Source organism: Boleophthalmus pectinirostris, unplaced genomic scaffold (genome assembly GCF_026225935.1).
Source record: "Boleophthalmus pectinirostris isolate CB_2022bp ecotype Guang Dong unplaced genomic scaffold, ASM2622593v1 HiC_scaffold_17, whole genome shotgun sequence".
NCBI classification, from domain to species: Eukaryota; Metazoa; Chordata; class Actinopteri; order Gobiiformes; family Gobiidae; genus Boleophthalmus; species Boleophthalmus pectinirostris.
This window is the reverse complement of record NW_026571115.1, coordinates 20,784,811-20,808,919: the sequence shown is the minus strand read 5'-3', so window position 1 is coordinate 20,808,919 and position 24,109 is coordinate 20,784,811. Positions and strand designations below refer to the sequence as shown.

Below are 24,109 nucleotides of genomic sequence, written 5' to 3'. Positions count from 1 at the left end.
ATATGATTACTGACAGGACATAGAGTTATTTGTTACATAAGGGTGAATTGTTGTACATCTGTATGGAGTATCGTATGAATGTAGTCCTGTATCTCTCTGTCTGAGCGGAGCTGTAGGAGCCTGTTGGAGAATGAGATTCTCTATCGTCTGGTGCAGTGGGTGAGCAGGAGTGTCCATGATGAAGAGCAGTTTGTCCAGTGTCCTCCTGTTCCTCATGTGACAAATGTCTCCAGCTCACAGCCGATCACATGACCAGCTTTACAGATCAGTTTGTCAATCTGCCCAATGTCCATTTTTCTGGTGCCGCTCTCCCACCAGACCACAGCGAAGTACAGGGCACTGGCCACCACAGACTGGTAGAAGATTTCCAGTAACTTGCTGCACACATTAACCTGAGCTTTCTGGGGAAGTAGAGCCTACTCACGCTCTTCTTGTACACAGCATTACTGTTGTCCCTTCAGTCCAGCCTGTTGTTCACATGGACGCCAAGGTACATATAGCATTGCACTATTTCCAGGTCATGGGCCTGGATGGTGTCGGGCTCCACTGGTGTCCTCTTTCTCCTGAAGTCAATCACCAGTTCCTTAGTCTTGTCAACGTTCAGGAGCAGATGGTTTGCCTGGGACCACACCACAATGTTTGCAATCAGTGTCCTGTACTCCAGCTCCTGTCCATCTCTGATACACCCCATCACAGCAGAGTCATCAGAGAACTTCTGTATATGGCAGGACTTGGAGCTGTACTGGAAATCAGAGGTGTACAGAGTGAACATAAGCAGAGACAGGACTGTACCCTGGGGGGCTCCTACATTACTGACCACGGTCTCAGACAGGGCGGTCCTCAGTTGCATGAGGCCTGCCTGATAGGTAAGTCAATAATCCAGGAGACAAGCTGACATTCTCTTGTTAGTGACCTGAGCACATATTGCTTTTAGATTGTTGCTAGCAGAACTAAGAGTTTTACTCATAAAAATATCCATATGGGTCCACCAAGTATGAGCCTGGTCTGAAGTGTGCATGCTTAGTACGAGTTTTAATGTTCACAGATACGAGCTACTTTAGATTGAAGTTAGGCAAGTAGTAATATGATTACTGTTTAAGATAGCTCTCCAGGAAAGGAATGAAAGTCAGTGTAATATACCCAAAAAGAATGGAAACCCAATATGTGTGTGCGTTTGTGCACATGCGTGTGTGTGTGTTTATATGTGTGTGTGTGTGTGTGTGTGTGTGTGTGTGTGCTTTGTGTGTGTGTGTTTGTGCACATTTGTGGGTGTGTAGAGCATTTGTATAGAATATTAACTCTTTAAAATAACACTTCATGATGATGATATGTATACATAAAATATACTTGACACACTAGCCATTTATTTTCTCTTAAAAATATATGTACAAATTGCAACACTGCACACCAAACATAATTACTTGATAGTTAACAATTGGCCTGCATTTCCAATCTCACATCCTGTTTTACTAAGTTTGGATTTACCAGAGCACCTGCTGAACTACCACCTGCGTGAATACAGAGTATTTGCAGCAGATGGAGCCAAAGTAGTACTTATTTCCTGCATACAACCCACATTGTCCGTGCACTTGAACCAAAAATATTTGATTTGTTAGTGTAAAAGTATGCACCTATCACTCAGTTTGGTTGAGGATTAGGGCTGGGTAGCCATCATTTCTGTTGACCTCCACTACTTATCCATACTCTTTAGTCCTTCCAACTTTGGGATTAATAAAGTTGTTGATTTATTTTTGTCTGATTGAAAAGTATCCTGTCTGCCTTGGATATACTAATTTGTTAAATTCATATTATGTCAGTGTAATGACAGACATAATGTTTCAGTTATGTTGTTTCAATATAAAGTGCTGGCAGTGACAAACCACAGAATTCTCACTTGAATTCTGTGGTTTAATTTCATGCTAACATTTGGTATGCACAGGAAGACCTGAACACGTGAAACACTGTAGTATATACAGACATAATTTTAACATTTTAGACAACATAATTTAGACAAATGATTAACACTTTGCTATCCCCCTTTCTAAACTTACAAACATTTGTAGAGGACAAGTAAACACAAGAACACTCTAGGGGGCATCACCTTATCTCATTCTTTCCTCATGTTTTACAGGTAAGTATCAAAGTACATTATATGGGTCCATCCATCCATTTTCTTCCACTTATCCGGCCGGGTTGCGTGGGCAGCAGTCTAAGCAGGGACTCCCAGACTTCCTTCACCCCAGACATTTCCTCCAGCTCCTCCGGGGGGACCCCGAGGCGTTCCCAGGTCGGCCGAGACATAGAAAGAGTACTTGCACACAATTTCTTGGTGTAGCTCTTGATCACAAACTTTGCTGGAAACCCCACATTAATTAAATTAAAACAAAAATAGCAAAAGTTATAGCCTTGATAAACAAATGAACAAACATTATGTTTAGAAAGATATATAGCTCTGGCATTAATGAATTATGCATTAAATTAGATTTTTTTTAATTTATATTTTGTCTCTTAAATATACAGTAAGTCATAAGTGAAATTGTAAATGCAAACTTGCTGTTCATACAATGCCTGTCTTTCCTGGAATTCTGTCATTGTTTAAAAGGTTTATGCATTATAAGCAAATTTTACTGCAGCCTAAACCCATTCGGTCATGATCCATGGGGTTGTAGTCTATATTTTGTTTTATTTTATTTTGTAGTACTGCAAAATGGCCAAATAAAACTACTACTAAAGATACAAATACTGGTGTTGGGTAATAGAGTTTCATGAAAAAAATCTGGTATCATTTAATATTGTAGGCACAGTAAACACAGTGTATACTATACAGTACATAATGCAAAATATTAGTATTATTAAGGCAAGAAAAATAATGCTTCATGAATATTTAGTCTATATAGGATAATATATCATAATCTCAGATGGAGGGCAGGGGACTATACCATCTACACAAATGTTGAACTCACTTGGGTTTGCTCCACAAACTTCCCATATTAATTAAATAAGTTCTTTCTTCAAAAACATCATTGGGATTGAATAATGGCACCAGTTTCTGAGTGATTAAATAAAGAAATTCTGGTTGCCTCACAAAGGCCCAGTTCTTAAAGAGGCATTAACAGTCATAAACCAGATCAACAAATCTGTAATCTGACACCTGAACAGTTACATTTTTTAACAGTGCAGTAACTTTTTTGTGATGAAGTTAATTTATTGTGTTGGAGCGCTCACCTGTGATTCTTTCATTTAATAACATGCATTTTTTTCCTATTCATTTCACTGGTTATTGTTTTTTTCTAACACACACGTAGTAATGATGGCTTTAATATCACCTTGTTCCCGCTCCTAAATAAACACGCCTCTCCTCACACTCAGAAGTACATTATTTTTTGACAGGATGGGCAGCGGTGCTTCACATCTTTACAGGAATCAACAAAGAAGGGAACACAGCAGCAGGGCCACAGCCTAAGAGGACATGGACAGAGGAAGGCATTTGGTATGGTGTCAAATGATGTCCTGTATACATTTCTTCCTTAACTGAAATAAATAAATACCCAAGTGCACACATAAAAAGACACATGAGCCAGGTCCGAGCTCCCACCGCGTGCTCTATCTGGGTGACCATGGCCTGGTGGCAGTGAGGACAGTTAGCCGCACGAGGGACATCCTGAGCAAACACGCCTACAGGAGTATACCAGGCTGCAGGAGGAGAAACACAGAACACATTCTATAAAGTGCTGCATTCATTTTAGATCAGAGTGTGGGAATTGTTATCAGATAAACAATAATTTAGTCGTTTGTCATTTGTCCCACATGCCATACGTCTGTACCGTGCATCCCTGTAGCTGATCAATGCAAGAGATGGACTGATAACTGGATCGATAAAGTATCTATCTTAAAAATAAAATAAAATATAAAAAAAATGTTCATGAAGTTTATTTGTGTAGGTAGTCAGTCAGTCTTATTGGTGTCATGGAAGCAAAAATTTTACTCTTCATACATTGGTTTAAAAAGTTTATATTTTTGACTTACCTGTGTTTGATGGTGGTGATGTAAATGGAGGACCTGTTTGACCAATCAACAAAATGTTAATTCTAAAGCTAACTCAATAATTAAAATAGAAAACATTTATTACCAAATACAATATTAATGGCGCTCTATGCCAAGATAAGTCAGCTAGTACATATATCTCATCTGTCTGAATTCTATAGCTGAAAAATAGGCACACAATGGGAGTGTAAACTTTGAGTAGCAAAAAAGTGGAAACTATATTAAACTATACTTAAAATACAGTATTGTAACATGAGAGCTACTGTGTCCAATGAATTACCCATGTGGATCAGTAAAGTTTGTCCAAGTTTAAAATGCATAGCTTTTTGAAAGTGAAAGACTTGCATCAGACAAATCCCAAGCGTGACGTTAAGATTAGCTGAGATGAATTTGATCCACAGCAGACTGCTTTTTGTCATGGCAAAGTGCAACTCTTCCAGATACATTATAGTTTGCTGATAGTGTGGTTCTTTGGTGTGGCTATGTTCAGGAAGTACAAACCTCTTAATACGGTCACTGGAGCATGGAAAACACCTGTTTGAAATAGGAAAGGTTAGTGCACACAATAATACATGATTATATGAAGAAAAACAATGTATAAACAACAACATACCTCCTTGATGTCCCACTTGTGGATTTGAAAGTCCTGCAGACTGTACACCTGGATAATGTACTGGTGGCCCTGGGTATGGAGGGGCTGGATCATTCATAACAGTTTCTGTGTGTAACAATATTTTAATTATCATCAGTTCAAAATCCAGTTTTGTGCATTCATGAATTTCTTCATTTTGTACACGTTGTAAGTGCTGATATGGGTCATGCACAGCAAGTGCAAAATAGTCCTTTAACTACCCCATCCCCTTCAGAGTAGCTCACAGAGGGACTGCTGAATTATATGTATTGTGTTGAATAACTAAAACTTTATGAATTAAATGCCTATTACCAGTGTAAATGTTTTTTTTTTTTGTGCACTGATAAGTGGACAATGGTTTATGTTTTATAAGCTGTACACCATCTAAGGCAGACATGTCAAACTCAGGCCCGGGGGCCAAATTTGGCCCGCAAGATCATATCAAATATGTATTAGAGCTGGCCCGCCGGCTACAGATAGACTATATAGAAATTATTTATTTAAAATGTTATTATTTTATATTACGCTTGTTCTGGATTCAGTGTTTAAGCAAAACTATTATTAAACATTTATTTTAATAAGAAAAGGTTTAACATTACATATCTCAAAAGAAGATAAAACATGCAGATGTTGTTGAAATTTTTCAGTAAATATTTAGTTTGGCCCATGACTTAGTCCCAGTTTTTAATTCTGGCCCTCTGTGAATTTGAGTTTAACACCCCTGATCTAAGGCTTTCCATAGCTCTATACTGGCTGTGGCTCTATAAACTCAATTTCTCGTGACCGTTAAAACAAGTAGCCTTCTGGCATTTTCATTTTCTCAAAGTAGCTCATCACAGAAAAAAATAAAATAAAATTATATCATTGTCTATTTCAGCAATCTAGACTTCATGGGAGGTTGGATACCGTAGTATATACAAGTATGGTTAAAAGGATGGTTAAAACGCAGAAATGCAGAAACCAACTCCGTAGCAACTCTGACAAATTGATGAATGCCATAAGAAAGCTGTAATTAAAATTCACTTTGAAGTATTATATGTATGTTACATCTTCCATTTCCCTTAAATTCACCGCACCAACACCCAACAGATAAAAAAATAAATAAATACACAAATGTGGCAAAAATGTGAATAATCAAACATTTTATTAACGATTAAAGACATCATAAAATCAAACATTTTAACTGCTGCCCATTTGCCCCAAGCTAATCAAGTTTACTAAAGACAATAAGAACAGTCTGGAATTCAAACGGATAATTTAAGTAAACGTGATAAAAAAATAATTAATTTCAGAAATTACAGCTATCCTTGATATAGTCAGAAGCTATATTTAATAATAATCGCACTTCATCATACACACATATAATACATGAAATGAACACAGACATACAGTATATAGGTAGAGGTGCCTCGCTTTCACACTTTACATCCTCTTGTATATATAGATTACTCTTTGGCAGTTTGGACAGCGGTGCTCCACATCTTTACAGGAGTCAACGCAGAAGGGAATACAGCAACAGATGAAGCACCTGGAAGAGCAAGAGTAGTGATAAGATTAGATAAAACAGAATAGATAGAATACATTTATTCCTATTCCTGACCGCTGAAGCAGACCTGTAATAAATGACTAAATCTTTCAGTCAGAGTGCTTCCGACAATCGTTACAATTCTGCACTGTTAGGTACACCATAAAAAGCTTGATTATGGCTTTTTAAGATCAAATAGGCCATACAAGTTCAAGTTCGATTGTGTTTATTGTATCTCAAAAAACCTGACTCTTCTTTGTCAATATTTAAACAAAATATTAAACTTTCTCATTAAAATTATATTATTTCATTATTTTACAGTTCTAAATAAAACATGTAAAAGTTAAAATTTTAAGTTTAGATGTTTTATTGTGTAATGAATTTGTGTGGCCATAAATTTGTGCTCACTGCAACATTTATTTTGCTCATGCCGTGTACAGCGTTCAGTCCAACATCTCCACTGTGTCTCTGTTCCAAGGCACATAAAGCCATACCAAATATATGAGTATTTAATATTCTCTAATTTTGACTTAATTTAGTGGGAGAAAACCTGTTGTAAATATGAATTACAGTTTTACACCCATCAAGAAACAATTTGTGAGGAAAAGTTGACAAATATGTTGAAATTTACTGGAAGTAGGGAGTTCTAAAACATATTGATGACATTACAATAGGGAGAATGCAATCCAAACGTCTGAGACAATTTACACAAGAATACTGATACTTAATATATGATTTCAACAAAATAAAGGTGGTGTCTTATATTTGTCAAATAATAATCACTGTGTACATTAGAGGAGCTTTGGCCCAGTGTAAAACGTGGTTCCTACATAACAATAGGCTCTATTCACGCTTACTGGCGGGCTCTGTTCACGGTAATAAGTCTGGCAAAATCTAGGAAAAATGAGAAAATGGCCCAGTTTTCTTTATCTATATGTCACTGTAGCATTCCATTATGTTGGGCTAATCAACAAGTACAACCACACCTCAGTTTTCATAATTTCCCCACTGACACAACTCCGAGCGCACTGGGTACATGCGATTAGAAGCGATGAGGATGCCAAAATCAAGATAATTCCAAACAGCAAATATGTATGCAGCCTTCATTATAGCCCTGATCACATTTACTTCAATGGGTTTTATCAGTCGGTTGAGGAGCCAAGTGTCGGGAACCATCGCATGTTTCCAAAAGTCTTCCTGGTTTGTGATGTAAGTGTGGATACAGCCTATTATGATATTCCCTAGTGTGATGCCATAATTTCCTAGCCTGATTCATCAGCCGATTTGACTTTTGGTCTGACTCAGCATGTCAGTGAGCCCACTCACAACAGAGGGCACACTCTGGACCTGCTCATTACAAAGGGTGTAAATATTTCAAATGTCAATGTGGTTGATGTTGCTCTGTCTGATCATTTCTGTGTCTTCTTTGACCTGTCTGTTATTCCCAAACCACCGGCTGCTCCTACAGTTGTTCGAAGGAGACACATAAATGATAACACAGGTGCACTGTTCATGGAAATGATACATTTTGAAATTGCCTCATGTTCTAATGTTGATGATGTGTTGAACTCTGTGACTTTGAGTGTTTTGAATGTTCTGGATGCCATCGCTCCGATAAAGGTTAAAGTGGTTAAAGATAGGCAAAAAGCTCCGTGGAGGAATGATGACTCAGTCAGGGCACAGAAAAGGGAGTGCCGGAAGGCTGAGCGGAAATGGCGCAAGTCAAACCTCCAGGTTCATTATGAGATTTACAGAGGAACAATGCATATGTACAACTACACTTTGAGTAAAACAAGAGAGAAGTATTTTTCGGACATTATTGGTAATTGCAGTAACAACTCTCGTGTCCTGTTTGCAACAGTGAACAGATTAACAAACCCTCCAGCTCCACTGCCACAAGAACTAATTTCCACATCTAAATGTAATGAGTTTGCAGTTTTCTTTAATGACAAAGTTCAGGGCATCAAAAATGCCATCAATTCCACAACACAAATAACAAGCATGCAGCCACAGAGACACTTAGAGCTGAATCACTTTGCACCTGTAACTGACAAAACTGTTTTAGAGATCGTTACCAGTCTGAGTTCATCTACTTGCTGCCTGGACATGTTACCCACTAGATTTCTAAAGTCTGTCCTCAACAGTTTACTTTCACCACTCACTCACATAGTTAACATGTCACTTCAATCTGGAACATTCCCAAATGCGTTGAAAACTGCGGTCATTAAGCCTCTCCTAAAGAAGAGCAGTCTTGATGCCACAGTACTGAACAATTTCCGACCCATCTCAAATCTGCCGTTTTTTGGCAAAGTCCTTGAAAAAGCTGTTTACCAACAGCTTACGAACTTTCTCCAAATGAACAACTCCTTTGATGTTTTCCAGTCAGGTTTTAGAGCCCACCACAGCACTGAGACTGCTCTTATCAAGGTGACAAATGACATCCGCCTGAACACTGATGCAGGCAAAGTCTCAGTCTTGATCCTGTTAGATCTGAGTGCTGCTTTTGACACTGTCGATCATGGGATCCTCTTACAGAGACTAGAGGACTGGTGTGGGCATTTCTGGTACTGTACTAAACTGGTTCAAGTCCTATCTAGAAGACAGGAAGTATTTTGTTGAAATTGGAAACTGTGTCTCAGATCACATGGCCCTGACCTGTGGGGTGCCTCAGGGGTCAATCCTGGGCCCCCTGTTGTTCAATCTCTACATGCTGCCATTAGGCCAGTTAATAAGCAGCAATAACGTGTCGTACCACAATTATGCAGATGACACTCAGATCTACGTCTCTCTGGCAGCAGGAGACTATGGACCAGTGGAGTCACTTGGTCACTGCATCCAACAGATCAGTGTGTGGATGCAAAACAACTTTCTCCAGCTAAACTCTGACAAGACTGAAGTCATAGTGTTTGGTCCACAGAAACAAAGGGACAGTGTCAGCAGTCACCTCCAGTCTCTCTCTCTAAAACCTTCAAATCAGGCAAGAAATCTAGGGGTAATAATGGACTCAGACTTGAACTTTAACAGTCACATAAAATCAATAACATCTGCAGCCTTTTACCATCTAAAAAACATAGCAAAAATCAAAGGTTTACTGTCTAAATCAGACTTGGAGAAACTTATCCATGCATTTGTCTCCAGTAGGTTAGACTACTGTAATGGTCTGCTCACTGGTCTCTCCAAACGAGCTGTGAGACGCTGCAGAACATCCAGAACGCTGCAGCTCGGGTCCTTACTCGAACTAGGAAGTACGAGCACATAAGTCCTGTGCTCAGGTCTCTGCACTGGCTTCCTGTGCCTCAGAGAATAGACTTTAAAGCAGCTCTGCTTGTGTACAAGTCTCTCCATGGCCGAGCACCAAAGTACATCTGTGACATGTTAGTGTCATATGAACCATCTCGCACTCTGAGGACCTCAGGGACCGGCCTCCTGCTGGTGCCCAGAGTCACGACTAAACAAGGGGAGTCAGCGTTTCAGGTTCATGCAGCTAAAACCTGGAACAGTCTTCCTGAACATGTGAGACAGACTCTTCTGTGACGCTGTTTAAATCCAGACTCAAAACATTTCTGTTTAACTGTGCATATAACTGAAAGGTTTTCATTCCGCACTCTTCTCTCCAATTTATGTCTCTCTTTTTTAATTTTAATCTTCATGATTATTTATGTTTTGATTTGTTTTTATTATGATTTTAATGTATTTCTTATTCTGTAAAGGACTTTGAATTACTTTGTGTACGAATTGTGCTATACAAATAAACTTGCCTTGCCTTGCCTTGCCTTGACTTCGTGGAAATCATCTGACCTCGCAGCGTTAGGATTCGATCGCTCGACGGTAGGCAGGTACTTTTTTCATTTAACCAATCGCTGCTATTTGGTCGTGACGTATGTAATGCACCACCAACGGGTCTAACTGCTATATTAAGCTTTTCCAAAATCCTGTAGGAAGAAGGGCAATAACGTCTTTCCCCTTGCTAAAATTCACCATCTCCTCAATCTTGGGAATTAGTGTCAACACAGAATGTATGGTTCTTCGCTGATTGGCTGGTGCTCGGACTTGCACTTCCGGGGTTCTTGCAAACCGTTGAGTGTATTCTGATTCCTGACCTAGCCGCTGGAGAGAAATTAAATTGAGCGGAGGGACTAGTTGGCGCCAGCCTGGCTAATAATTTCCAACCAAGGAGTAATATTTTAAACCTAAAAATTATAAAAATTAAAAAATTATAATAGTTAATTTCTTAGTAAAACCTTAAATATAATGATCTTAAAGGAATGATCAAATCTGTTATAGGCACTTTAAGCACATGATATCGGCACACCCCATCCCTTGGGGTTCTGCCATGTTTGTCAGAAAAGTACACATTCAACAGATACATACCCTAATAAGGTCAGCCCTCCACAAATGAGCCAGGTCAGAAGTCCATTGGTGTGTTCAGTGCACGTGGTCACAGTCTGCTGGCAGTGGGGGCACACGGCCTGTCCTGGGACGTCCTGCAGCAGAGGGCTCACCACCATGTGAGTCACTATGGAGGAAAACCACACACACAGCTCTCTCAGTACATGTAGGATGATTGATATTTTGTAGCTGATGCCATCAACATTCCCTGGGGGTGTGATGCTAACTGGAGGCGCCGCGCTGTCTGAGGCTCTGTCACTCAAGTTAGACTTTAATCTGATCTTTGTTTTAACTTGATCTGACCATAAATAACAGACTTAGTTGGATCTACAGAAGATGAGCTGATTTGCCCTGTTAAACAAGTCTCCTACATAAACTAGCTAGCATTGGCCAACAGTTTCAGTCACTCTCGCCTTTTTGATGAAAATCAAATACCTAAACAGAGCCATGCACGTTTATTACTGATCACAGGCTCCTGGAAATATGTTTTTTCTTAAGTTTTCAGACTTAAAACTTTTTGGCAGTGTTTGTCAGAGGTGGGGACTTGCAAATCATGACTTGGACTCGAGTCAGACTTTTTAGTACTTGAGAGTTGACTTGATAAAATGGACTTGCAACTCGACTCAGGCTTGAAAGCCAATGACTTGGGACTTGAGAAGCATTTATGTTTCTCCTGAAAAAAAAAAGAAAGTTTTTATAAAAAAAACTTTTTTCTTTACAATTGTTACATGCCGTGCTCAACAGGAACAAACTGGAACATGTCCCTCTCACTTCTCCATTTGTTGCTTTGTATGTAACTGAAGTACTGTAATGTGGTATCCTCAAATGTTTAACAGTAATATACAGTACAATACAGTAAAACAGAAACTACATCTCCTTTCATTTCAGTGCAGATTACATGACAAAATAACTGTTTTTAAGCACTTTTAAATCTTAATTCTTTCTATCCTAACCATAATGATTCGCACTAAGATCTTGTGAAGACATTTAAAAAGGAAAAAAACCACCAACAACAACTCTTATATAAATACTCATAAATATACCAGGACTTTTAAAGTACAATTTAGTTTAAAATTCATATAAATTGCAAAAAACAAAGCTATATTTGGTACTTTGGTTTAAAGATTTGAAATGACTTGAAGCTCAAAGATGACTTGGACTTGACTTGAACTTATGGGCCAGTGACTCAAGACTGAACTTAGACTTGCCTATACTTGACTTGGGACTTGACTCGGACTAGAGGTCAAAGTCTTGACACTTACTTGAGACCTGTAAAACAACGACTTGGTCCTACCTCTGGTGTTTGCTAATACAGTATGTGCATTGTGTCACCATGCCAACTGATGAACTTTATACCATAAAGATACATGTAGAACACCCCCAGTGTGATGTCAATGGAAATTTTCAGTATACTGTCATTTTATCACACCTTTCTCATCCTGCACACTTGGTTTGCTGTCTTTGGTCAGTTGGTGTGATCCAGCTTGAAACTATTGAATGTCACAGAGTCACATGATAACCACAAGCGTGAACACTTCTTTTTTTTTCCCCAGTGTGGGACTAAAGAAGACTTTAGTTTTTAGCATTTGAGAGGACAGTGCAGTTCATCTCTTATCGCTTATTCAAGGAAAGTTTTCGGAATGCTGACAAGAGTAACCGTGTTTTTTTGTTTTTTTTCCAGAGATATTTTTGAATTACTTTGAATACCTGCTTTACATCCTATGACTACTACTACTACTACCTACATCCTGAAACATGTAAAGGAAGTAACAGGTAACATTTTAAAAGTGAGGACAGAATGAACCTTTAACAAAAAAAGATTAACAAATTTAACTCTTGTTTTGGTTAAATAGACACTATATATGCACCTTTATTTTTGTACCAACCTGTAGTAGTAGGCACTGCTGTTGGTGGATAACAAGGACCTGTTAAAAAGAAGCAAAAACACTATATGCTTTAAAAACACACAGACATCTTAAGGAAAAATTAATTTATATACATTTTTTACATACCTTGTGGTGGGTAAGGAGGACCTGTTTGATCAAATAAAACATATCTCAGTGTTGTAGCTGGCAACTATATTAAAGTAGATTAGTGTGTTTACATGCGCACAAGTATCCCGGTTGTGAGTTTTATTCTGTTTATGACAGTATTCTGAATATGGCGTTTATGTGCGCCCAGAGAAACCAGGATACTCATATATCTCTGTATACATGAGGAATCAGTGTATCCTGGTGTTAAAATGTGGTTGGATTAAACAGTAGACTGGGGACTTTGGGAACGTAACCACTCCTACTGTATCTGTCACTTTAGTTTGCACATGCTCAGAACAGCACCAGTTCTGAGAAATCAGGATATTGCATCTACATGGACACACACATAACCAGGATACTCAAAAATCCCAATTATAACCGAGATACTCCAGCGTGGGGTCAGTCCAGTGTTCCCCGGTAGTGCTGTTTCCTGCCCTTATGAACTGGGGAACAGTGATATCGGAAAACATAGGTACACACCCAGCACATGTATATGCTTCCTACCTCCTTGGTAGCCACCTGGTGGAGGTGGATACATTGGTGGTTGGCCTCCCGGATAATTCATTGGGCCAGGGTAGGGAGGGGCAGCTTCATTTGGAGCAAATCCCTTTTCCATCCTCAAATCTACTGAAATAAAGTTACATAAAAAAATGTGAACACATGCACCTCATTTGGCTAACATGGAAAGCCATAAACAATTGTGGAAACTATGTGGGTACTAAATTGCTATAAAAACAAACTAACTGTAGTATTTGCTATCGCTTCTCTGTCTGTTTAGACTATGGTAAGAAGCATGTGTGGGTTATTCCTGAAAGCACTTAGCCCTTTTCTGTTTTCTGTCTCCCTTACCGACCCTCCCTATGATTAAATCAGAGTTCATTAGCGATACAATCCAATTATATCTTCCCATGTCTGTGTTTTTGAAAAATGAAGGCAGGAACCAGACCAGGTCAATCCTTTGCACATCCCCCACATCTTCCCAAAAATGTCCCTGAAATCAATCAAACCATATCACCATGTCACATGAATGTTGCACATCCATTTGGTCTACTGTTGTGCTGCCTCGCCCTGTTTTGTTAAGCTACAGATTACCACCATTAAAATGTTTTAAGACATTTTGAAAATGTACATGTTTTATTATATATCACTTTTTACATCCATTAAGGTCTCTGTTCAGTGTTTTATTTGCATGCCTACTATAGTAATAATAATAACATGTTTTTTCCTACCTGTGTGTTCCCGAACCACAAGCCAAATAACCAAATAATTTCCCTTTTACAATCCGAAAATAAACTGCAATTTTCAAGTAAGGCTGCAGCTCTGAAAAGTCTCTCTTCTTGGTTTGTACTGGACTATAGCACGATTGTATGTCCTGCCCCTTTTCACGTTAAACCCCTCCCATTATCATATAAATCTAAAAGAGGAAAGGAGGAAGTGAAAACACTGATCCAAGTGATTAAATAAAGAGAATTTTGAATTTACAGTAAACTTCTGTTTGAATTGTACAAGCTAAAACTAACTTTAGCAATGTCCACAAAAGTTACTTAGAGGAGTTGTAGAGGAGAATGTTAATGCAGTTCATATTTAGGCATGTGCACAGGAAATCACTTATCATTTGTATCAAGCTGTTCTGCTGAATTTTTCTTATCTCTGTAATTCAAATACAGTGAAATTCCAGACAGAATATACTGATTTGGTTACATAAAGAATACCAGAATGTGTAAGCCAATGTTTTACTACATACAAAATAATGATTAGCTAAGATAAAAATGCACAAATTTTACAGCTGACAGATGGCTGAACTCATGATATATTATAACAGTCTCATAAAAGGCAGATCAGACAGGCACACAATGAGAGGGTTGTATTTCAATGCTGCTATTCTACTAAGACTAGGGCTGTAACAATACAGCCTCCTCACAATGTGCTTCAGTGCCAAACCTATTTGAGGAATTCACCATAGAATTAAACAAAAAAGCTATTTAGATGAGGGTAAAAGTGAAACATTTAGAGCCACATATAGCACTTTTTTTTGACCTACCTAATTAAAATGTATTTATACAATTTGTGCTGCTGTTATTATAATTCTTTTATTCTTTCATTCTTTTTGCGACACATTATTCATGGCATATATAAGAAAGAAAATCATAAACAAAAGTAAAAAAGACACTGATACATAGAGGTATTAGAAGGGATAATAGAGATATCAGTCAGAATTAAATTTTACTCCTCTGAAATAGTTTTAATACATCTAAAACACAATACACATCTAGGCCTGTCACAATAATAAAATTTGAAGTGTGATATATTGCTGAAGTAATATAGGCAATAAATGATAACACTGAATTTAGGCCACTATTAAACATTGTCATTGTTGACCTGCAATAGATAAACAGCAGAAAGAAAGACTTTAGTATTTAGTTTGCATCTGTAGCAAGTCATCTTCTGCTGCTTAAATCTTTTTATATAGCCAAAAAAATAACCACAAATTTCCCACTAGTGTAAAGAAATTGCACACACGACTAATACTGAGCCCAAAATCTATTGTTCCTGCTTTCATATATTGAACAATAAGTCGATATAGTAATTATCAAGACAGACCTTTACACATTCACTCCTGCTAAATCCTGTGACCTTTGAACAAATGTGTCACTGGAATATTAAAGTATTATGGATGTAATAACCATTAAGGGAAACATGTGAATCATTTTCAGGTTAAAAGAGAATGTGACAGGAAATAAAGTTTGACGTGCCACAAGCTCTGTGGTTTGGCACATAAACTCGGGGTTAATGCAGACAGCAAAACTAAACAAAAAACTCCAACAAACCAAACTACCAGGCCTGTAATAAGAATTATGCTTATCATTCAACATATCATAGCTGGAAAAACATATTTTGGGGCTCAGTATTTAATGTGTGCACAGTTTCTTTGCACTACAGGGAAAAGTTTGGTTATTTTCTTTCTAAATGATAAGATATGTCTCACAAGGCTGAATGAATAACTTCTATGACTCATTTGAAACGAAATACTAAAGTGCTACATTCTGCTATTTATTTATCGCAGGTCATGATTTTTTTAACAGTATTGTAGATTTAGAATAGTTTCTGTGGTTTGATTCTGCTCTTGGTTTACTAGTTTATTAGTTTAAGTATGATTGTTTATTATCTATGTTTACTTTACATTAATATATCATACTTCAAAACTTGTTATCGTGACAGGCCTATCTACAGCTACCTCACAGACCACTAATTTTAAGCATTTTTTTCCCCAACCAAAAATATCAGTTGTGTTTTACCATTTCAAATATTTTGGAAAAGTTAATTTCCTTTAAAAAAGTGAATTCAAAAAGTGCCTTAAATACTAAATAGAATTTGTCAAGCTCTTATCATGATGCACTAATCTCATTTTGTAGTTTTGCAACCACTGTTACACTGGACACTATGTAAAAGGTATAATCCTGAGTGGATGCCATAAACCTCAGTTTCAGTATCTGATAAGTTGTCTTTTGTATTGCTCAATCTTTTCCATTCAGTTAGAAGGGGAAAAATATACTGTGACAAAATTGAGTGGAACATGTCTTATGTAAATGAGAATTTTGTACACCGGTACACTGCACATTCAATCAAGCAAAGCAATGTAGAATTTGTCGTGTAAAAAGCTGCTTGGAGTGTTGGGGAAACATGATGCAGTGCAAACAAGATGTAGATGATGCATATATAATTTACTCACCTGACGGAGGAAGTACTGGAGCTGAAGGATACGAAGGACCTGTTTCAGAAAGCAAAACAAATATACACAACACGTAATATGACTCAAAATAAAACCATTTAAATGACCTACCTCCATAATATGCCCCATGTGGTGGTTGGTGCATAACTGTCTGCCCATGGTGATAGTTCATCGGTGGCCCTGGGTATGGAGGGGCAGATTCGGTTGGGACATATCCCTTTTCCATTTTCAAAAACCTCTGTTGGTAATAAAATTGGCATAATATTAGTTTAGAATGTAATCATATATCATAGTCAAATAACATGTCATAATATAATATTTTATTTTAGTAGTATTTTTTTATTCGGTAATTTACAGCACTACAAAACAAAACATAAACTACAACCCCATGGATCAGTGTATTTAAAGCAAAACTCAACCTACTCCCAGAAAACATTCAAAATCTGTTTCGCACAAATGAACTAAAATACAACCTGAGCGGCCGAATTCTCTCTCAATTCTCTCGAGCCACTCTCAAAAGCATGTATGTTACCAGATGTGGAGTAAATGCAATAGCTTAGATGACCATATCAAAGCTTGTACTAGCTTGGCACGCTTCAAAAACAATAGAAAAATTAAATCCTACAGAAATACCTAGAAGAATCTTCTATGATTTTCTTTATCATTACCTTTATTTTTAATACAATCATAAACACATACACATTTGGCCTTCTATATCATTTTTATTAGTTTGTATGACCATAAACAAAAGCAAAACTCTGTATATTTTTCATTCTCCTTGTTCATTTTGTATGATCATAAACGATAAACCTTGTGCCTTGTGCTCTGTGTATATACATGTATGTTTGTTTGTTTGTGTGTGTGTAGTAGCAGCAATACCAGTGCAAATAAATAAATGCAAAACAGTCAATTATTGCCATAAAGTGGATCCATCTAGGCAAACTGAACAGAGAAAAGGCCTACTACAATTTCTTATGATCAATCCCAAACATAAAAAGTTTTTGATGGAAACAACTAGGCCTACAATAAAAAAGACTATGAAAACATAATCATTCATCAAAATATGGTTATAAACATGGTTGGAATTTAAACTTTGAACACTTTTATTGTGATGCCTTAGGTTTATTATTTTCATACCCACAGGGATCCCAGGTCTTAACCCTCACGCTCTCCTCGGGGTCACATTGACCCGAAGAAAAAATGTTTTCCTTCCCACTCTCTTGGAGCGGATCAATCAGACCCAAAAAATTATTTTCTCGCCTAAATTTTTAGGTCTGACTGACCCGCCCCGAGAGAGCGGGAAGGAAAACATTTTTTTCTTCGGGTCAATGTGACCCCGAGGAGAGCGTGAGGGTTAAAAAGTTACAGAACTCCTAGTGTACTACTGTATCTTTAAGTGTCATATCTCAGCTAGCCCTATATATATAGTCTCTTGACATTGCACAGAGTGTATGATGACAGAAGAGCCTAAATGGAGTTTGAGGACATTGTGAAATCTGAATGAGCTCAATATCCGCAATCTTACAAGACTGTGAATGGATTGTGCCAGATAAAAGCACAAAAAGTATGGGATAAGAGCTAAGCTTTAGTTTTTTCCCCTTACAGTTTATTATATCACGCTCGTCAGATGTTAAGATGTCTTATTTTCTACATTATATGCAGCCTTAAAGACCTTAGACAACAACAACAACGCTGCCAGTGGATTCCCAAACATGGTTACAAACCTACATCCTTGGGTGGCTTAGCAGAGCAGGTAAAACAAGTTTATTTCCCACCATAATAACGTGATTGTCATCCTGTAAAAACACGCACCTGACTGACGGTCTTGAAATCAGAGGAAAATGCGTATAAAAGAGGAAATATTTGACTTTGACTTGTTGGCTAGCGTCACTTGATTAAGGGATGTAGAGATCCTGCGTTTCGAGAAAAATGCAAACAAAGCGCGTGCGGCTCCAAGTGGCTGAACAGTGTAAGATCAGTGCCCTGCCCTGTGCAGACCACGCCTGCATCACACTACTGGAACTGAATATATGGACTAATAATATAGCCTATGTCTTCTGACTGACTAAACTTGCTCACCAGGGTAATTATTCAGACTTCAATCTAAAACAAAACAACGTATTGAAATAGATTATTAATTAGTATTATTGGCCCTCGCCCCTATTGTTCTTCGTCGGTTTCTTCTTATTACTCAACAGCGCCCCCTTGAAAATGCACATTTTAAAATGAATGGGGGGCTGAGATGCATATTTTGTCGTAGGGTCACGAAATTCGGAACAGTGATAGAACTCAAGGAGACAAGCGAAAAAGTCAATCATTGTGCACCCCTATGACATACAGGAAGTCGGCCATATTGGATCAAAGATTCGCCACCGTTTTGACTTGGGGGTCTACAAAAAGATTCAAGTCCTCGGGGTTTTGTCCAAATGAGCTCAGATTTGACATGTCACATCTTTTTTTGGGATACTCCTTACGGTTCGCCCGTAGCACGCCGGCGAATAACGCCTTCATTTCCTGTTTTTTCGGTGACCTGTCACGGCCACAGGCATTGTCCTAGAGAACTCAAATTCAAATCACAATTGTGTGATCCAGGCCTGAATGTGATGAAATATGAAATCTAATAAAAGTGAACTCTATAGCGCCCCCTAGCATAGACATGAAACGTCAACATTATCGGATTAGTACCAAATTCGGGGCATAAATTCTATGTATGATTACAAGCAAAAAAGTCTCTTACAGAGATGATGCATTTTCCACCATTGGCCAGCAGGGGCGCAAAGACTCCACCAAAAAATAGTAAAAAAATTATTACACACATAGGTTTTGTCCGATTGTGCTGAAATTTGAATCACTAATGCATGATCACGGCCTGAATATAATAAACTATAAAACATATGAAAAGTGAACTCTATAGCGCCCCCTACCATAGACATGAAACGTCAACATTATCGAATGTGTAACAAATTTGGGGATTAAATTTTGTGCATGAATACAAGCCAAAAAGTCCATTACGGACATGATGCATTTTCCACCATTGGCCAGCAGGGGCGCAAAGACTCCACCAAAAAATAGTTAAGAAATTATTACAGACACAGGTTTAGTCCGATTGTGCTGAAATTTGAATCACTAATGCCTGATCACGGCCTAAACATAATACACTATAAAACTAGTGAACTCCATAGTGCCCCCTAGAATAGACATGACATGTCAGCATTATTGGATTTGTACCAAATTCAGGGAATAAATTCTATGCATGACTATGAGCAAAAAAATAAATAACGGACATGGTGTATTTTCCACTGTTGGCCAGCAGGGGCGCAATGACTCCTAAAAAATATTTAAAGGTGCATTATGTAATGTGTCTAATGGACGAGCTGTCGGCCTGGGCGATGTCGGGAAGAGAGGGTGACGTGCCGGGGCGGTCGCGAGTCCCCGGAGGTCGCGTGGGAGGGGACTGCGCGCCGGGGCAAGGGCCACCATCGCCGCGCGCGGCTTTAATTGGCCCGTATTGTTCTTCGTCGGTTTCTTTTTTTTTATTTTTTATTCCCTTTTCCGACCAAACGATCGCATTTTTGACCCCCTGAACATGGACGAAAAGTCCCCAAACCGGGGTCCAGATCGATCGGCCCGGCGAAAAATTCGATAAAATGGGCATCGCAACAATGACCCGAGTGACCCGACTCAACAGCGCCGCCTACAATTGGACCCCTATGGGAGTGGGGACAGGCAAAGTTTGTCGCAGGGAAATGAAATTCGGGACAGTGATAGAGAACAATGAGACAAGACCGGCGAAAAACGCCTTCATGTCCTGTTTCTTCCGTGACCTGTCACGGTCACAGGCATTGGCCTAGAGAACTCAAATTCAAATCACAATTGTGTGATCCAGGCCTGAATGTAATGAAATTTGAAATCTAATAAAAGTGAACTCTATTGCGCCCCCTAGCATAGACATGCAACGTCTACATTGTCCGATTTGTACCAAACTCGGGGATGAAATTCTATGCATGATTGTGAACTAAAAAGTATATTACGGATATTGGGCATTTTCCATGGTTGCCCAGTAGGGGCGCAATGACTCCTCAGAAACATTTAAAGGTACACTGTGTAATTTTTCTGGTGGACGAGCTGTTGGCCTCGGGAGCTGTCGGGAAGAGAGGGTGGCGTGCCGGGGCGGTCGCGAGTCCCCGGAGGTCGCGTGGGGGGCGGTGCGCGCCCGGGGCGAGGGCCACCATCGCCGCGCGCGGCTTTAATTATTATTATTATTATTATTATTATTATTATTATTATTACCATTGTATGTAGGCCTGATAAATCCAGTTAGAAAAAATATAACTAATTAATTGCCTTTCTAATACTATCTATAACATAACTTCATCAAAACAACATGAACTTTTTTCGTTGATTTGTCTGCCAGTAGCCTCATTACTAAAGTGGTTATAGTATCTTTTTGATGTGTTGTAAATACTAATTTTTTTTGTCATCTTGTTGTTTGTCATTTATTTTTTATGAGGACCAACCTTCAAATATTCATCATTAAAAAGCTAAAAGTGGATGCTTCAGTTTGTAAATTGTATACAAGTGACAGGGTGAGAAGGTTTATTGTCATGATATCCTTTAAAAGACTGTTGCCAGAATACATATTTATTTATTTATACAGACTATAGTCAGAAAATCACTTCTCTTCTTTAATATTTTACAGGGCCAACCTCCTGTACACAACTGATAAGGACATGGAAGCGCACATCACTATGCAAACACTGAACACATCCTGCTATGCACCTGCGCACTGGTTCTGTGGAAGAAGTATTAAATGGGAGCGGCCAGACCTTCCACCTCTATCGTGGATTCTGTGTCATTAATGCCTGGCTGATAGGATGAACAGCTAGTGCCTTCAGATAAAGAAAACTATTGAGTGATTTTAGCTTAAATTGTTGCTGTTGAGAAGTGGACGCACCATGGTCAGTGTGGAGTTTAAAGCATGTACTATGCCGGTGGGTATAGTGCGTGTCCTGGAGGTGGTCTTGACTTGTATCACTTTCAGCCTGGTGGCTTCAGTGGGAACCACCACAGCCGCCTTCTGGACCTGGTGCATGTTCACCTGGTGTTTCTGCTTCTCTCTCACAGTCCTCATCCTCTTCTTTGAGTTCACCACTCTCAACTCCAAGCTGCCCATCTCCTGGGAGGACTTCACCTGTGCGTTTGCTATGCTCGCTACACTGATGGTATGTTGTGCAATTCTTAAAAAGATTATACCGATAAATCAAAACAAACTGCAGTGCCTTCAGATTTTCAAATAAAATTTAGTGTTGATCATTACTACTAGAGTCACAATTCTAAAATATAGTGCCTACTGATACAATGCCCAAAGTACACCAAATGTAATCAATGATAAAAAATTATACAAAGTCAAGTGAATATATTGACATATTGAATATTGAATAATGACATGGAGGTTTGTTGGTCTAAATGAGAGTTCCATGATTTGGACTGATGAAACTAGTGTGATATTTGTAAATAAAATAAATGTCTGTTGTTAGAAAGTCAATGAGAATTATGCAGTGCCTGGAATCAAATGTACAGATTATTTTTTACAAACAGTATACACTTTGTACAACAGTACAAAGCTAGACTTTTTTACACTTCACAACTCAAACCATTCTGAAGAATTAAGGTAAAAATTTAATTTGAGAGCATGAACATCTCCATTAGTATAATAATGGTCCCAAAAGGGAACCTTGAAGTACACCATATTTTACATAGTTAATTTTAGATTCTCGATTGTTCATAAAGCATACTGTTTTGTATTTGTTAACAACAATACATACTATGCCTAAATCAAGGTTAACAAGGTGAAGAAAAGTGAAGTCTTATAAATTTATAAGCTCTTCCTTGAGAAAGAGAGAACTATCCAATTAGGGAGGGCAGACATCAACTCATCACACTGGATTGTTTCTCACATCTCGCACATTGTTCCTTAAACTTTTTTAAAGAGAAAGAAATGTCTAACTTAACTCTTTTGTCCACACAGATCCTGGCAGCTTCCATCATCTACCCTGTAAACTACACCTGCTCCAACTGCCCCAGACAGATTGGTGCCAGTGTCTGCTCCTGCCTGGCCTTCATCTTGTACGCCATTGAGGTGGGGTTGACCCGGGCTCAACCTGGGGAGATCAGTGGATTCCTCTCCACCGTTCCAGGACTTCTGAAAGTGCTTGAAGCCTTTGTCGCCTGCATTATCTTCATTTGCCTGAACTCCTATCAGTACACGAGGTATCCTGGTCTCCAGTGGTGCGTGGCTGTCTACTGCATCTGCTTCATCTTTGCCCTTCTCATCATCCTCTTCACCATAGGTCGATTGCTGAGTCTGTTCCCTGCACCATTTGATAAAGTTTTGACATTTGTGAACATGCTGGCAGTGCTTATGTATATTACAGCTGTGGTCATCTGGCCATTTTACAGCTTCAAGAACAATCCAAGACCTAACATCTGCAACACCTTTTATAACTGTCAGTGGAATAAGTTGGTGGTGATCTCCTTTATGACTTGTGTCAATCTCATTGCCTATATTGTGGATACTGTTTACTCAATGAGGCTGGTTTTCTTTGTTAGTAGGACATAGTTATCATGTAAAGTGTAAATAAATTAGAAAAAGAATATATTATGAAAACATACACTTCCAAACTTTTTGTGCCTAGAGCTATTAAAAGTGTAATAAATGCTTTCTTTTGGTCGTACATATGTGACAAGATCAGATACAGACCTGTTACAGTCCAGTTACTCATTTACTCAGTTTACCAAATCAAAAATTTCCAAGGAAAAAAAAAACATACAAATGACATTGGTAACCATATTCATTTCATTTAGTACTAGTTTGGCTCTTGTGCCTTTATTCACCACACAATATAATTGCTAATGACAAAAAAAGCCCTGCTGAAAAAAGCCCTGGTGTAATATTGTGATAATTAGAGTTTGCAAAGGTGTGTCAGTGTGGACATACCTGTAGGCATATGTCATATGTTTCAATAGACCCCCCTCTTATGGACACACCCCTTTAAGGTTTACAATCAATGTGTTCGTTTGAAGTGATAAAACATTAACTGCAGGCCAACCTCAACACTGGTATGTAATTTAACCCTGCGTGCTCCAACCAGTTAATGATCTGTATTTTCCAATGGTCTCGGCCAAATGCTGTAATTAATCATAAATAAATATCATGATGTCTGAGTGACAGGCATTACCTTTGATGTGATGAGAGCATTCAGACCTTAAGTTAAACAGGAAGTACAGGTGTTACAGAATATTGGACATATATGGACATGTGCACCAAGTTTATGATCATGCAAGATATGGGGAGGTGTAGTGACTCAGTACTTAGGTCATTCACGTAATTCCAGCAATGACTACTATGTGCTGTTGTTGTATTTTTGGGCACTTCACTGGACACTTCACTCACCTCAATTATGTAAAACTGTAGTGTATGTGTGAGTGATTGATTGGTGGTGATTGGGGGGTCTGATGGCATAGATTGGCAGTCCTGCTTTTATCAGTCTATATCTGGCATCTGTGTTTAGAAGAGTTGTTAAACATTTGGATTGAAATTGCTCATAAAATAAATAAATCCATTATTTATGATTATTAGTTGTATGGGGTCTGTATGGCAGGTCCTTCAGTGTGCCATTACAAATTGGTAAATCATCTAGTATTGTATTTGTTTACTCTAATTTGTATGAAAAAAAAGGTGTGGGTTGGTGAGCAGT

The 24,109-nt window shown here is 38.4% G+C and overlaps 2 protein-coding genes across 9 annotated transcripts; one reads left to right on the top strand and one right to left on the bottom strand.

The window, feature by feature from the left end:
- Positions 1-1,342: 1,342 nt before the first annotated feature.
- Positions 1,343-18,324, bottom strand: LOC110172259 (lipopolysaccharide-induced tumor necrosis factor-alpha factor homolog). 5 transcript variants are annotated; one of them, XM_055152317.1, is made up of 9 exons: positions 18,165-18,324; positions 16,464-16,590; positions 16,353-16,391; positions 4,658-4,762; positions 4,546-4,578; positions 4,027-4,059; positions 3,549-3,693; positions 3,327-3,459; positions 1,343-2,354 (listed from the first exon to the last, which is right to left on the bottom strand). In XM_055152317.1, exons 2-8 carry the CDS (start codon positions 16,576-16,578, stop codon positions 3,366-3,368), a joined length of 564 nt encoding a protein of 187 aa, XP_055008292.1. In that variant the 5' UTR covers positions 16,579-16,590; positions 18,165-18,324; the 3' UTR covers positions 1,343-2,354; positions 3,327-3,365. The 5 variants fall into 5 exon arrangements, with proteins under 5 accessions (XP_055008292.1, XP_055008291.1, XP_055008293.1 ...); XM_055152316.1 differs by having other exon boundaries at positions 1,343-3,459; XM_055152318.1 differs by having other exon boundaries at positions 1,343-3,459; positions 3,561-3,693.
- On the top strand, positions 17,745-23,070 carry LOC110172889 (myeloid-associated differentiation marker homolog). 4 transcript variants are annotated; one of them, XM_055152313.1, is made up of 4 exons: positions 17,745-17,916; positions 18,015-18,105; positions 21,052-21,574; positions 22,381-23,070. In XM_055152313.1, the coding sequence occupies exons 3-4, from the start codon at positions 21,308-21,310 to the stop codon at positions 22,969-22,971; spliced, it is 858 nt and encodes a 285-aa protein (XP_055008288.1). In that variant the 5' UTR covers positions 17,745-17,916; positions 18,015-18,105; positions 21,052-21,307; the 3' UTR covers positions 22,972-23,070. The 4 variants fall into 4 exon arrangements, with proteins under 4 accessions (XP_055008288.1, XP_055008290.1, XP_055008289.1 ...); XM_055152315.1 differs by having other exon boundaries at positions 17,745-18,105; positions 21,052-21,343; positions 21,477-21,574; XM_055152314.1 differs by adding an exon at positions 20,863-20,938 and having other exon boundaries at positions 17,745-18,105.
- The last annotated feature ends 1,039 nt before the right edge of the window (positions 23,071-24,109 follow it).

Excerpts from the sequence above, each read along its gene's own strand:
- LOC110172259 (XM_020938098.2), bottom strand. The coding sequence starts at position 16,578 with ATGGAAAAGGGATATGTCCCAACCGAATCTGCCCCTCCATACCCAGGG. Across the intron at positions 12,515-12,601 it reads TCCTCCTTACCCACCACAAG|GTCCTTGTTATCCACCAACA; the intron begins GTATGTAAAAAA and ends TCTTTTTAACAG. Across the intron at positions 6,204-10,571 it reads GGAGGGCTGACCTTATTAGG|GTGCTTCATCTGTTGCTGTA; the intron begins GTATGTATCTGT and ends TTGCTCTTCCAG.
- LOC110172889 (XM_055152313.1), top strand. The coding sequence starts at position 21,308 with ATGGTCAGTGTGGAGTTTAAAGCATGTACTATGCCGGTGGGTATAGTG. Across the intron at positions 21,575-22,380 it reads CTATGCTCGCTACACTGATG|ATCCTGGCAGCTTCCATCAT; the intron begins GTATGTTGTGCA and ends TTGTCCACACAG.